Genomic DNA, 15309 nt, shown 5'->3' on the forward strand with positions numbered 1-15309 from the left:
CAGTACAGGGCTGGAGAGAGCTGGTCTGAGCTGATTTGTAAGAGACGTGAAAAGTGTCTCTCTCACTAGTGGAGGATGGCCCACTAGCTTGTCTGGTGATAATACCAGGAGTGAATGTCAGATGGTCCTGCATGCTTTGGTCTATTGCTGATGCTACTGTTTCTTGTGGCAGATTTTGGGGAACCTGGGATGCTGGCCAGGTTAGGAAGTGGGTAGTGGACTGTGCTTCTGATCCAAGAGTGGGCGGGCTCCTTTGCTTTGAATGACATTGGCCATCGAGGTGACCTGAAGAGGCGCCTTTACCTTGACCTGCCCAGTAGGGGGCGGTGCTGCACCCTGGCCAGTCTGAGTCAAATGGGCACAGGCATTGCTACTTTTAAGATGGACCAGGTGGTGACGGGCCTGCAGTGGCACTGAGTTTCTTCCTGAAGAAGCCTCAAGGTGGGTTTTGCTGACACCAAAGCCCGTCTCCTAGACCCTTTACTTCTCCCTACCTGGTTGACTCTGGGCAAGTTAGTTATTTTCAAGCCTTGATTTCTTCAAGCTGTCTGAGTGCAGGTATTGGGACTGGGGACTCTGGCTCAGTGGCTTGCAAGAGGTTCTGTGTTAGATCCTCTGTATCAGGGATGCACACATGGCCACCCTAGTAGGGGTGATCATCCATGAGTCATGGAGCCTCATACTTAGGAAGCAGCCAGGTGCAGGGAATTTGGTCACCCGTGTAGCGCTCAGCATTCATTGGTAGCGGTGCCGTGTGGGTAGATGACTCGGGCTGTGGGACATTTGTGCCCAGATCTGAGAAGGTGAGCAGGAACTGTGCATCTAAGAGACACCACCTGAACTTTAACCTCTCTGTTCTCTGGTTTGAGATTATAACTAAGGCGAGATAAAGTGACAGGTTAACACCCGTGCTCCCCTAACGACCCTGAGGGTCACTACTAAACGGTTGACCTGTCAAAGTGTCCCATGAAAAGCACCGAAGGGCGGCCATGAAACTATGCCATCAGATTGGCACTGCCTGCCTTGAGCTTAGTGAAGGGTGTGTTGATGCAACCCCTCTGCCCGGACTGATTCAGTTAGCCGGTGCCCTCTGCAAGGTTGGCGAGGGCTGCCAGCTGTGTCCTGGAACACTGAGAGATAGCTGGACCTCGACTTATCCTCACATGCTGCTGCCCTTAAATGCCAGCCACCCAATGGAAGAGGGGCAAAGGGAGAGAGAGCTCCCCTCTGGCTCCAGCCCCACTGCGAACTCTCCTGGGAGACTGTGATGTCAAATCCTCATCCCTTGGCTGGTGGCTTCCCAAGTTAATATACAGAAGTGAGATCATCTAAGCGCGGTGTCTCATAAAGCCACCGCTTAATGGAATGCAGCGTGCTGCAGGCAAGGAATCCTAAGAAGGCCATTAGCATGCTGGCTTGTCTGCTCATCCGCTGGATGACCTTGGGTAAGTCACTTCCTCCTATAGCTCCTTCCCTGTCCCAGGAGAGTGACACCATCCTCCAGCAGGGCTGTATTAGGTGAGCCAAAAGGGCTTGGAAGCCCTCTGTGGAGCTGAAAAAAAATGAACGGAAGTATTATTTTGGTATTGACATTATATGTTGAGTAAGGATCTTTAATGACTTGAAACAAACCCCAGAATTATGCACAACACTATCCATCCACCCACATATTCCTAGTCTAAGTTGGAGCCCACTGTGTTCCAAACAGTGTATTTTAAGAGACAGTGGGTGTGGAAGCTTCCTTGAAAAGAATTCTTCTTTTTCTTTTCAAAGTTTTTGACCCAAGGGACCTCTTTAGCAAGCTTGAATCATAGCTCTTAGTCCCCTTGTCGGCCCTGGTGATGCAGTTTGTCTCTTAACAGCCCTGGCAGCGGCTTTACTCCCACCGGGAAAAGCTGCTGGCAAACATTTGGCGAAGACTGCGAACTCTCAGCCTGGAGAAAATACACTGGATCCAAACTAATGTGGACAATCTCACTTGATTCGAAAATGATCAGAAAAAAGGAGGTTTTGGCCGTTCTTCCTGTTTTTGTGTGTGTTCAGTGGTTGGATTTGTTTCTGAAATGGGCAGGCTGTGGAGTGCACATGTAAAGCTTAGGAAGTAGATCATGGGACAAGCCTCGGTGTCTAGCACACAATTATTTGAGTCATGTGTTCGAACACATGTGCTTTTTATGTGTACACATGTCATATGTAGTTCATGCTGAGAGCTCCTCACTGTTGGAGCAGGGTTTAGTTATTGGGCTCAACACAGTATGCAATAGGTTGCTCCTTGGATTTAATTGATGGCTTCATGGATTTTGATCTGACCTCAGCTCTTTGGTTATTCTTTCTTTGGAGACAGACGGAGAGGGCAGCCCGGGGTCATGCAGAATGAAGGGAATCAGCCAGTCTGATGGAGCTTTTACCTCCTTCCTCCTGGTTGTTTAACCTCATGAGTTTGGGTTCTTTTTAAAGGGAGCTTATCCGGAGAGTCAGCACTCTAGGATGTGACGACTGTACACCTTAGAACACTGGCTCTCATAGGTTACAGAGTGCCCACTAAAGAGTGGATTTAGAAGGGAGGCAAGGCTTGGCTTCCTGTTGTGGAGTTTCACTCTTCTGCGCAGAGCCTTTCAAAGGATGAGGAGAGAGCAGACAAGCCGTTGGTGATCTTCCTTGTGATCAGGCACAGATTAATGTCTGGAGTGCCCGAGGGTTGCTTTGGTTTGGAGCCGCTGTGCACACTTGAGGAGACCCGCATTGAACCCAGGTGGGGAATGGAAGAGTGGGACTTGGCTCTGCTAAGCCTGTTTCAAGGAGCCACAGAATCTAGAGGGCTGCAAGGAGGTCTGGGCTGAGGGGGTGATGGCCAGAAGCCACCATCTCAGAATTCCCCCAAGTCTGTGCACCCTGATGTCTACTGGGATCAGGAAGAGGCGAAGGGCTCTGTGAGAGCTTAGGGGTCCAATTTCAGCCCAGTTTCCAGATACCGACTTCCTGGAGGAACCTCACAGGTTCCTCTCTATCTGACTCTGTAGTTTTCCAGGAAAGAATGTGTCTTAGTGTTGTACTGCTGAGAAGAGACACCATGGCCAAGGCAACTCCTAGAAAACATTGAATTGGGGCTGGCTTACAGATTCAGAGATTTAGCCTGGTATCATCGTGGTGGGAAGCATGGTGGCAGAAGTTGAGAGCTCCACATCAGATACACAGGCATCAGGAGAGAGAGAGAGAGAGACACTGGGCCTGGCTTGCGCTTATGACATCTCGAAGTTCACCCCACAGTGACACACTTCCCAGTGACACTCTTCCTCCAGCCAGGCCACACCTCCTGTTCCTTTCAGTCAGTTGCTAACCTAACCAAGCATTCAAATATATAACTCTATGGGAGCCATTTTTTAAAATTTATTTATTTATAAGGAATTACTTATTTTAGTTGAGTACACTGTAGCTAGATGGTTGTGAGCCACCTGTTGTGGTTGCTGGGAATTGAACTCAGGACCTTTGGAAGAGTGGCCAGTGCTCTTAACCACAGAGCCCCGAGAGCCATTCTTACTCAAACCACCATAAAGGGGTGACCTAAATAGATGAAGCGTAAGATCTCAAACCCCAGGTCTTCTGTGCTTTCTTCTAAGACATTCCTACATGGTTAAAGTCCTCCTAAGGTTAAAGTCCTCAATTCTGGTGAAGGAAAACAGTGACCTTACCCTTTAAGAAGGAAATCAATGCCCTCCATTCCAAATTAGATGACTGGGAAAATTTTAAAAGCTGTCCCTGGTTTCCCTGGTTTCCTGTGATCAGGCTTGATAAGGTTGACAGTCTTACTAAGATCAGGTTTGATAAGGTTGGCAGTCTTTCTAAGATAAGAGAGCCTGGTAATAGATCTGAACAGGATCCTGAGTTCCTTGAAAAATCGTTTTGATTTTTTAAAGTTTGTTTTGTTTGGCCACTTACCTTAAATGACTCAGAAATAAGTGCGTTGCCCGCGCTGGTAACTGGCCCCATAGGTAAATGCGTCTTTACCAATGTCCTGGGCACTTTGAGAACCAGCTGAAAACCTTGCTTACACTTTGTTCTGATATAAACACATGGATCTCGATTCTGTCCATCATCTGTGTCCTCTCAGTGCATCTGGAGATGCCTGGTGAAGAGTTCTTTTATGAAATGCTAGGGAGCCGCCCTGCGGCTGAGAGCACTGGCTGTTCTCGCAGAGGACCTGGGTTCAGTTCCCAGCACAAGCGGAACTACCCACTGGCATCTGCAATTCCAGCTCCCGGGAATCTGACACCCGCTTCTGGCCTCAGTGGGCTCTTGCGTACACTCTAAGGCACACAGACATTTAAAATAAAATAAATCTCTTTTAAAAGACACACAGACATTTAAAATAAAATAAATCTCTTTTAAAAGAATACTTTAAAATGATTTCTTACATTAACGCCTCATGAAACAAAATATTTTTATAAAGTCTATTTTTTTAAACTCCCCCCTTCTTTCTTCTACCTTCTGGTGTTTTCGTTTGTTTATTTGTTGTCTGTCTGTCTGTCAGTCCTCTTTGTACTTCTGTCCCTGTCTCACTTTTTTCTGGCATGTAAGTTCTGCCTGAGATAGTTGTTTTGAAAACAAGCACTTCCATTTCCAACAAGGATGTCTGACTTCTTTGCCAGGATCTTTTTGGAGGAGGTGGGTGGTAGGCAGGCAGTGGGGGGACTGGCTGACTGTGATGCTTCTCAGACCACTTTGTGTACTCCAGAAATATTTAGACACTGAGGAGCCTCTGTTTATGTGAGCTAGGTCTTGAATAGTCATTACGTTAGTAATTGAAGTAGAAATGTAAGAAATGCTCATTAATTCATCTCAAATTAAGGGCAGTCCCATTTCATATTCCTGCAAATCTTCACATTTAACTTTTCGTTATCTAAAATTAAAAGATGGTTGTGTGAATGAGAGGTTTTCTTTGGTGTGTGTGTGTGTGTGTGTGTGTGTGTCTGTGTGTCTGGTTCTGTGACTTCTGGTCCACTGGAGAGCATCAGCATCTCCCCTCTGTTTCTCATCCTTTTACAGGGTGCCACTTGGCTGTACTCTGTAGGGTTCAGCCTGTGCACAGGGAGCTGGGAGAGGAAGACCCACCCCCTGCAGGCATCTCAGGGATCCCAGGGCCTTCCTGCTTTGCTACTCATTTCTACTAAAAGAGCCTGGGAAAGTTCAACCCTGTGAAAAATCATGCGGTTTTGTTGTTGTGATTTTGTTTTGCTTGGGTAATGCATCAGTGTAGAAAGTTTGTGCCCCTCGGCCCAAACTGTGTTACTCTAATGTGTGAGGTGTGATTGGAGAGCCTAGGGGCTCTCAAAGGGCTGCAGTCACGATTAGCACCCCAAAAACAGGGATGTAGGCCCTGCTGAGATGTGGCCATGAAGTCAGCCTGCTACGAAGGTCTGACAGAGACTTCAGAACCCAGTGAAGAACGCCAGAACAACCCGTCCACTTGTCCTTCATCAGCTGAGCATCATCCATTGATGTTGGACCACCTGCCGACAAGAGCACTGGGTCCCTAAGACAACCCAGTCTCCCCCTTCGTCCATGTAAGCTCTTCCGAAAAATTAAACAAAAAATTCAAATGAATTGTGGCATTCCCCAGAAGACTCGTGGAGCCGCTCGAAGCTGCAAGCTTCACAGCGAAGACTCCATCTCAGCCTCAGCAGAGCCTCAGGGAGCTTGGCAGTGACTAAACCTTTACATCAAACTCCCGATGTTTTTCCACGAGAAACTGTTTCCTTTTCTTGAGATAGGGATGGGAAATGAGCAGCAGTTAGTTCATTCAGTAATTATTTTTGAAGAGCCTACCCCATGCCAGGCGCTATTCTTGGCACTCGGGTTGCGCCGACGAGAAAAAAACTCCAGATCTCGTGGAGTTGTGGAACGGGGGTGTTCGTGGCACAGATGAGAGTGCAGTAGTAAGCGCCGTGCCACCGAAGCAAGACTGGGGTGGCGGGGTGAAGGGGTGGTGGTAAATAAATGTGGTAAATGGCAGGCAACTTCAGATTGGCAGTACAGGGTGCCTCCTCGAGGGACACCAGACTTGGGGCTTGAAGGAGAGGAGAGAGCTGGCTATTGAGTTGTAAAATGGGAGGCTGCCTGGCACATCTGAGGAGAGGCAAGGAGCCCAATGTGGCTGCGGGAAGGCTGTGAGGGGAAGCAGAGATGGTGCTGAGGAGTTGGCATGGCAACCACAGGAGGGATACATAGGAAACAAGGAGTCCTGGAAGAGAGAGCTGCTAGAACTGTGCCCTGGAAGGGGGTATCATCAGCCAAAGCCCAGGTGTGGACGCTGGACCTTTATTCAGGGTCTTGAGTGTGTGGGATGTGGAAGGAAGCCCCTTCTGATTTGGGTGTGAGCTAGCAAGGGGAGAAAAGCACCCAGTAGGTGGTACAGGAAGTAGAGGGAGGAAGGATGACTTCAGAGGTGGCAGCACACCCAGAGAGGAGCAGATGAAGGGTTGGGGATGACTCATGCCAGGTGGAGAAGGAGCACTCTCCAATCTGGAGTTACCTGAAGCAGTGTTCCCAGCATTGGCCACCGTGTACTGGATCCCCTTTTTAGCAACTAAGAATTTAGTTCCAGTGGTTGTACTGGGAGGAGTTGTGGGTCACGGAGCAACAGCCTTGGGAGAGGAAGAAAAGGGAAGAGAGAGCGGGGCCTCCTATTTCTAGCAAGTTGGTAGCAATAGCCACCAGCAGTGCCCAGCAGCTGCTAATTCGGGGTAGATCACGTCAACATTTTCTTGTTCGCTCCGTTTCCAGAGCGCAAAGATGATTTTAAAGCATCGTTAGCATTTCAAGCCCCGGCCTATCTGTCTGGGTGTTTTTCTCATGAGGTCTTGTCTGTACCAGACTCCCCAGAGACAAGCTCCCCTCCGTGTTGGTACAGGAAGCCTGCAGCCTTTGACTGTGCCTTTGACGTCATGTACGTAAGGGCTCAGGTGGTGAAGATAGTAGGTACAGTCAACATTTTTGTGCTGGAACAGGCTCCCAAGCCTGTGTGAGGCACTATTCCTGGGTTATTTTAATCGAGTAGCATCTCATGAAGTGCTTTCCTACGTGGATATAGGTGTAGCTGGAGACTCTGTGGTCGAGGACTGCCTGTCATATGCCAGGCTCAGGATTCCTGCCAGTGGAAGAAATCCGACATGGACCTTTGCTGGTTCCATTGTGTATGTGTGTGGTGTTGTGATAGGGGAACTCTTATGCTTAGGAATGAGTAGGGGTAAAAAACATAGGAGGAGCGAGAGCTTGTGGTTCAAAGTTTTCACAGGTCAGCACTGTACTGAATCCCAGTGAATTCTCCTGCTAAGTGTACAGTTTCTCTAGACGGGTGAGTGTATTTGAACTAAGGCGGATCCATCAGGGAAATTAAAGTGACCAAGAAGAACAGTTCCAAACTGTGTCCTACTTATAGCTACAAGTGGCCAATTGATTTGGATTGTCCCAGGGCCCTTTGCACGTTGTAGCTAATTAGCTTTTCAGACCTGGTTCTGCGCATGAGCTCAGGGAACTATCCCTCGATGCCTGCGTTTGTGAGTCCTTGCTACTAGGCGTCATCAGTACGCAGCCTTTGGGTTGGCCATCGGATTTTGAGAGAGTGGAAACGGGCTTTTCTGCCTCTTGATTGAACTTTCAGTACAGGGACTCATTTAAGCAGCATCGCCCAGCCTCTTCAGCCCATAGTGACCCTTGCCGACAGCGGCCGCGTGCTCTGAGCTGTAGCTGGATTCTGGCGCATGCAGCCGGGAAGCGCACACGCTCCTTTGAGGAAATTACCAGGAGATGTAAACCGGAGAGCTCCAGCATGAGGGAACTCTGGCTGCAGGGATTTGTCGTGGGAGAGTGAGATTTAAGAACATCCCTGTTCTTCGGCTGTGGCTCATGATTGGAGATCTCTTCAGTGCAGTGTTTCTTGTAGGGACAGCAACTCTGTGCTGATTTGCAGAAGTCTCATCTGGGCTGGATGCTTTTCGGGGTGTTATTTTCATCTGGCTGGGGTCCTTTTACTTCCCCTGTTACACCCTGGATCCCAGGACCTCACAAGTGTTAAGGCTAGTCCTTTGCCACTGAGCCCCCTCCCTCTCTCCCTCCTTTTTTCCCTCCCTCTGTCCCTTCTTTCCTCCCTCCCTCCCTTCTTTTTTTTCTCCCTCCCACCTTTGCTTTTTACTTACCTCAATTTTATATATGTATATGTATGGTATACATGTGTTTATGGATGCAAGAGATTATACGTATGTGGAAGCATGCATCTTTTTGCATATGTGGATGCACATTTGTGGTGTATGTGCTCAGTGAGTATATGTGTGTGTGTGTGTGTGTGTGTGTGTGTGTGTGTGTGTGTGTGTATGTGTGTGTGTGTCTGTCTGTCATCCCAAGAGAGCACTACTCCCACTTGACATTTATGAGGGTTGGTGGGTCTTGAACTCTGATTCTCAGGCTTGGATGACAAGCACATTAACCTCTGATGTTAGCCAGCTCCCCAGCCCTGCTTTGAAATTTGAGTTTAAAGTTTAGCTTCTGACTAAGTAGGGTAGAAGAGACAGGCTGCTGAGGTGTGTAGTTAGGTGGGAAGGATCACTGCCTGTGGTACAGGCTGCAGGGCCTCCAGACCATTACTTCCTGGTGTCAGTCTTCACTAGCGCTCGCTGCTTGGAAGAGACAGGAGGTTGCTAGGGACTTCTTCTCCCGGAGAGAATCAGGTTTCTCAGATTTGAACTGCCTAGAGCCCAAGAAAGGCAAGAGGAGTCCTTCCAAAAACGATGGCCAAAAGAACAAGTATGTTACAGTGAGAGAAAGAGAGAAGCACACCAACCAATGTCTCTGTCTGGGTTGACCCACCCTCCACTGTGCTAGAGGACAGGCTTCAGGGTATTCGGGAGAGCCCGGCTTCACGACTAAGTAGAGGTTGGAGCAAGGCAGCTGACATGCAGTGGGTTAGGTCACACGGGGAATGTGCCCTGCTCAGCCCCATTACCTACTTCTGGGATGAGGTGATTTGTCTTGGGCAGGTCCAAGGACACTCCTTAGCCATGTGCCCTGAAAGTATGTGAGCTGAGCTGGGGCCTACATCAGTCACCACAGGCTTCCTACCTGGAGCGATGTCATCAGTTTGGTGACCATCTCAGAACTGAGCACACAGGGCCTGGACCGCTGCCGTTTACAGCCTCAGTTGGCATGAGCAGATGTTCAGGTGTGGCACAGAGGTGAGTGTCCACAGAGTCCCCGACTCTTGGCTTAGGTGGAGACAAGGAGCGTATGCTTTGAGATGTGTGTGGACTGTGATGCTGAGAACTGGCCGGCCAGCTCTTTCCCTCCATGCCCTGGCATCCTCTGTATAGCTTGTCCCTCCTGTGGTTGGCTTGGCAGGTTAAAACAAACAGATGCCTCCCCCTCCCTCCCAGAGAAAACCAGAGATCCTGTTAAACAAGGTGGGGAAGGATGGGAGTGATTAACGTAGGCAAAAATCTGGTCACTCACTGAGCCACGAGGCCGCGCAGTTTCTTATTGGAAAGGTTCTCGGCATCACAGGTTCAAACCTCCCATCTGCCACTAACGAGACTTAGGACTTTCTGAGCCTTGGTAGTCACATGTTCTGACAAAGAAGATTTTTTTATTTTACATGTGAGTACCTTGTTGCTGTCTTCAGACACTCCAGTAGAGGGCAGCAGATCCTGTTACAGGTGGTTGTGAGTGACCTGTGGTTGCTGGGAATTGAACTCAGGACCTCTGGAAGAGCAGTCAGTGCTCTTAACCGCTGAACCATCTCTCCAGCTCAAGAAGATGGTTTGTAAGGTTACTGCTAAGATGTTTGGAGTCATCTCTTTTCTTCTGTATCCTGAATTAGCTCCTGTGGAAGGTATTGTCAGTGTGGCTTCTCAGTGTGGTCATAGCTGGCTCTTCATACCCTCTGGTAAATTCTCCTCCACGGTCTCAGGCATTTGAACACTTTGTCCCCAGTTAGTGTTGCTGTCTGAGATTTAGGATTAACAAATACTGAAGCGAGCAAATCTTGTCACTGCAAGGTTAAAGAGTTTAAAGCCTGTCATGGTGGATACCTTTAATCCCCATACTCAGGTCAAGCTAGGCAGATCTCTGAGTCTGAGGCCAGCCTGGTCTACAGAGTGAGTTTTGTTCCATGATAGCCAGGGTTACACAGAGAAACCCCGTTTCAAAGAGACCAAACAATTTTTTAAAGGATATAGGAAACTCCTTTCCCTCTTTGTGCCTGTTACCTGTGTTGCCCGGGGTAAATAATAGAGAACGGATCCAGTTCCTTCTCTTGGCTTCTTGCTTGTGGTTTAAGACATGAATTCTTAGCTTCTGTTTTAGCTGCTGTGTCTGCCTCTTACTGCTGTGATTCCCGGATTTGGGGGGAATCTTACCTCCGCAGCCATAAGCCCAAATAAACTCCTTCTGTATATTGCTTTGATTCTGTATCACAACAGTAGGAAAAAGCAATTACTATCCAGACCTAGCCTTCTTCAGTGGACTGAGACCTATGAAATCAAATTTAAGAAGTTCACAGATTTCTTATCCTCCTGGTTATCCAAAATTGTCAGATTTCCTTATTGTCTTACATCTACAAGGACGCACGTGGCAAACGTCCCTGCCAGAAAGAAATGTGGGTTGCTAATAGTGCTCTTTGTTTGCGTGGTGGATTTTTTTACTAACTGAATCTGGGTTCTTTGTGATCATCCCTGGCTGTTATTAATCAGAGGAACATAAAACAAAGTGATAGGCCCGTAGGCACCGGGTATGTTGGTCTGTTTTTTACTGTTAGAATGAAATGCCTGAGGCTGGTTAATTTGTAAAGAAAAGAAGTCTATTCAGTTTACTCTGGGAGGTAGAGACCTTGGTTCCAGCATCCTCTGGCTTTGTTGAGGTCTCTGATAATTAGCATCACACTGTGAGTCAATTGGGGGAGGGGAGAGTGAGGTTACACAGTAAGATCAAGACCTCTTTTCTAGTAACCCACTCTGGTAGCAATTACTTCAGAAGATCAGCTTTGGTGTTTCCCAAGGGTGAGACCCCTCCAAAGGCCTAAATACCTCCCTTCCCCCAAAGACCTAAATACCTCCCTCCCCACAATGACCTAAATTCCTCCCATGAAGCTCCACACCTTTTTGTTTGTTTCTTTGTTTGTTTCAGGGGCAAGGGGTACTCTAGCACTTAAAGGCTCTACCACTTCCCACCATTGCTGTACTGGGGACCAAGCTTCCAGCCCTCAAACCCTTAGAGAACAAACTGCCTCTAAACCACAGCACAGCTGGTTGATCTGAACCAAATCTGGGATTTCTTTGTCTCCCATAAGTCCTTGCGACTACCAGAGGTCTAAACTCCATTTGGAATGGAGCTGATGCTTGGTAGCTGCTCATCTAGAGCTGCCGCCTCGGACCCGCCCTTTCCTGCACTTCTGTCATTCCTCTCCTAAGTTTTGTTCTTTGTGAACCTCTGGGCCTGGTGTGGGACAGACTCAGCTGTGCTATGATTCAGCCCACCCCACTATCTCCCAGCACCGAGTCAAGCTCAAAGCAGTCATTTTTAGTCAATTTAGTGTTTACATGTTTATTAGTTATTCGTGAGAATAAGGGTCCCCGAGTAGCCAAACTACCAACCTGTGCACTGCTTTGCCTTTACCTTTGCCTTTACCTCTTACACTCACATTCCTGTTGTCTTCCTTGGAGAAAAGACAGGCTCGTAACACAGCCTTTCCCGTACTGTCCCCATCGCCTTGGGTTGATTGCTACCATCCTTTAATTATTGTTTTCTGAAATCCCCGTGGCACGTCAGAGTAATTGTGGTTCCAATTTAAGAACCTACCTCTGTGACCCGGGGACATTCGGCTGGAGTCCAGGGTCAGCTCTGGAAGCTGCAAACACCTTTCCACTGGGAATCGGTACCCTGGCGTCTTGGCAGTTGCTCAGCCCTGTCACTTGGCTCAGGGCACTGAGTTGCCTGCTTCAGGGTCCTTCCATCCCTCCCGCCTTTGAAAGAGTAATTGGAGAGGTGCACTGGAGCCCTGGGCCCCACAGGCTGAGTTAGCACAAAGCAGAATGAAAGAACTGCTTTTGGGAAGTCAGGCTCATTAGGGCACAAGGACTCTTGCCTGCTCTTGGGGAGGGACCTTGCTGGGTGAGTGGGTACGCTAGCAATCTATTTAGTCCCCCCATCATAAAAGAGACCCACAAGCAGGTCTTTTTTATTTTATTCTTAAGTATCAGCTGTAAAGATCTAGTTATGCATTGTAACCCCAACCTCCGGAACAGCTAACTAATCTGCCTGCTGAATTTCCCCGGAGCTCAAGGCCGGCTGAGGTGGCTGAGGGCTCTGAGCTCCCACCCCCAGCATGGGCATGCAAACATCTCAATAGCTAGTTTGCCAATTAGTTAATTGAGTCAGATAAATGATAAGCCCTTCGAAGTGTTCCCTGCGCCTTTTATATTTCTCGAACATTCTGAATCATTAGGCTGCATGGCGGGTGGTTGGTGGAAGGTTTGTTTGCCTGAGCCACTCCTCAGTGCACTGGCTTGAGGAAGGGTCGGCCCATCATCTTTGGAGCCGGGTTCGCCTTCTGTGCCGCAGAGCCCCGAGGCTGGACCAGGTGCTCCCAAGTTCCTTCCGAGCGTGATGCATGTCTGCTTCTCTCTCCCTTTCTGTTTCCAAGGATGTTAACACAGGCGAGGGCAGCGAGTTTGCAGACAGTGGGATCGAAGGGGCCACCACCGACACGGACCTGCTGTCCAGGAGATCCAATGCCACCAACTCCAGCTACTCGCCCCCCACAGGCCGAGCCTTTGTGGGCAGCGACAGCGGCAGCAGTTCGACGGGGGATGCTGCACGCCAGGGGGTGTACGAGAACTTCAGGCGGGAACTGGAGATGAGCACCACCAACAGCGAGAGCCTGGAGGAGGCTGGCTCTGCGCACAGCGACGAGCAGAGCAGCGGAACCCTCAGCTCCCCGGGCCAGTCGGACATCCTGCTGACAGCTGCGCAGGGCACCGTGCGGAAGGCTGGAGCGCTGGCGGTCAAGAACTTCCTGGTACACAAGAAGAACAAGAAGGTGGAGTCGGCTACCCGGAGGAAGTGGAAACATTACTGGGTGTCCCTGAAAGGTAAGGGAGGCCAGCCCCGCTGCATGCTGGGAGTGCCAACGGGTGCATTCCACAGGTTCTCACATAATGGCCTTCTGTTTTGCAACATTTCGTAATTGTATATTCAAAATATAGTCTGTCACGGTAGAAACACAACATTAGATGTGCATTTTTTTAAAAGTCAAATCCTAGGGTGAAGGTAAAGGCAATCTCATCTCCGAAGAACTGAAAGATCAGGTTTAGGATTTTTTGTTGTTGTTTTCTGTCTCTGTATAGACCCAGGGTCTCTCACAAGATGTTACATGTTACGTAAGCACAGTAACCCTGTCTTACATTCCCATAGCTCTTTGTAGTTTTCTATTTGTTTTGAGGTATCATATTGCCCAGGCTGGACTTGACTTTGTAATCATCCTGCCTCAGCCTCAGGGTAGCCATCAAACCTGGCTTATTAATACACTTTTAAATATATGGTATGGTATTGTTGACTATAGCCATGTACAACATTGTAGGGAGGCCTCTAGAGTTATTCATCCGAGCGAACCTAAGCTTTAAGTCTCTTATTCAGTAACTCTTGGTTTGTTAGCCACCACCTGCAATGCTGTCTCATTGTTTTCTGGGTGTCATGGTTTGTCTTGGTTTCATTTCTGTTGCTGTTATAAAATACCCCAACCAAAAGCATCATAGGGGGTAGGAAGAGTTCCTTTGGATTATAGTTCCATGTTATAGTCCATCGTTTTGGGGAAGTCAAGGCAGCAACCCAGGCAGGTAGTCACATCACACTGATAGTCAAAAACAGAGAGTAATAAGTGCACCCATTCTGCCTGCTTGCTCTCTGCTAGCTTTCCCCATCTCATACAGTTCATGACCCTCTGCCTAGGGAATAGTATTGCCCACAGTGGGCGAAGTCTTGCTATATCAGTTAACAAGACAATATCCCCTACACATGCTCAAAGACCAGCCCAATGAAGGCAATACTCAACTGAGACTCTCTTCCCAGGTGACTCTCAGTTGTGGAAAGTTGACATTTTAAAGCCACCAGTGTAATAGTTGAGTGAGGGGAACATGTCACATCCGGTTTTCCAGTGGCCTGAAGGACAGCGTTGAAGCCTGAGTTACCCTCCAAAATTTTGTTTGCAGTTGTTCAAGTTTGTATCTCATCTCACATGGTGACTATTGTGGAGGGAGGAATCCTTAGCCTTAATCCAACAAAACGGACAGTGGCTCGAAAAATCTTTAACTTTTAAATGGTAGACTATCACCAGTCTTACAGACTTCAACCCAATGCAAACAGCACATCTAAGTCATCATTCATTTCTGAAGAAGTCACTATGGTCCAGCCGTGTGTATTTGATACCTTCGGCTATGTGCACAGGAGATTTGGGTAGCAACACGCTTGCTTCTCAGAGAGGCCCAGTTGTTACCATTCGGCGTGCTTTCCCGAAGAGTCTGGAGCCTGGAGTCCTCCTGGGTCTGGAGACTTGGTGGTTTATTTGTATGCGCCATGATATAGAAAGAAAAACATTCTTTAAATACCTGTATTGGTTTTGTTACAAAGCTAGATTTGAGATGGGAAATCTCACTTGGGGGCGGGGGGGGTTGAGTGGGTGAGATGGGAAATGGGCAGGAGAAAGAAGCCAGGGCCGAGCGAGTATTGGTACAGCTGAGGTCAGTGTGGGGACATCCCGCAGTAGAGACCTGGACCTGCACAGAGCCTGAGAAGTGTGTGCAGGTCTGTCCCGGAGGATAATCAGGGCATGGGTGACCCCCATTACCGGCGCTAGTTGGCTTTTCTGTTTGTCTTTCTTTTGTTTTGATGCCTGCTGAAATAAGGACCGCTGTACCTGGTTAGGCTATACATTGTGCTGTGCCTCACAGACACCTGTAATGACAAGGGCAGTGCCACCACCCTGTACAGTTTGGTGGTAGCTCTTTCCCATGAAGTCACCAGAGGCCCAGGTCGTCAGTTTGGTTGTTCGGTTACTCTTGAGTCTTAGTGTTCATGTGGTGTGGGATCGTGCTTTTAAAGCGCAGATGTTTATCCTGTGGGCATACTTTGGGAAGCTGTAACTGGCCTTTCACACTCATCACCTGCCTGAGCCTCATTTGGAGAAGTGCCGTGGGGTTGCCTCTGGAGCCCCTGCCATTCCAGCTGTTCTGTTCTGATAGATGAGCTGGAGAAGAAACCATCTTTTTCCAA

The 15309-nt window shown here is 48.5% G+C and overlaps 1 protein-coding gene across 1 annotated transcript in view; it reads left to right on the forward strand.

Annotated features, from left to right (window-relative positions):
- TIAM1 (TIAM Rac1 associated GEF 1) overlaps positions 1–15309 on the forward strand; it is a 164491-nt gene that overhangs the window by 58608 nt on the left and 90574 nt on the right. Inside the window, exon 4 of the mRNA XM_080919023.1 lies at positions 12686–13133. Coding sequence (XP_080775149.1) covers positions 12686–13133 — 448 coding nt within the window. The remainder of the gene's footprint in view (positions 1–12685; positions 13134–15309) is intronic.

This window comes from Micromys minutus (assembly GCF_963924665.1).
Source record: "Micromys minutus genome assembly, chromosome: 7".
Classification (NCBI taxonomy): Eukaryota; Metazoa; Chordata; class Mammalia; order Rodentia; family Muridae; genus Micromys; species Micromys minutus.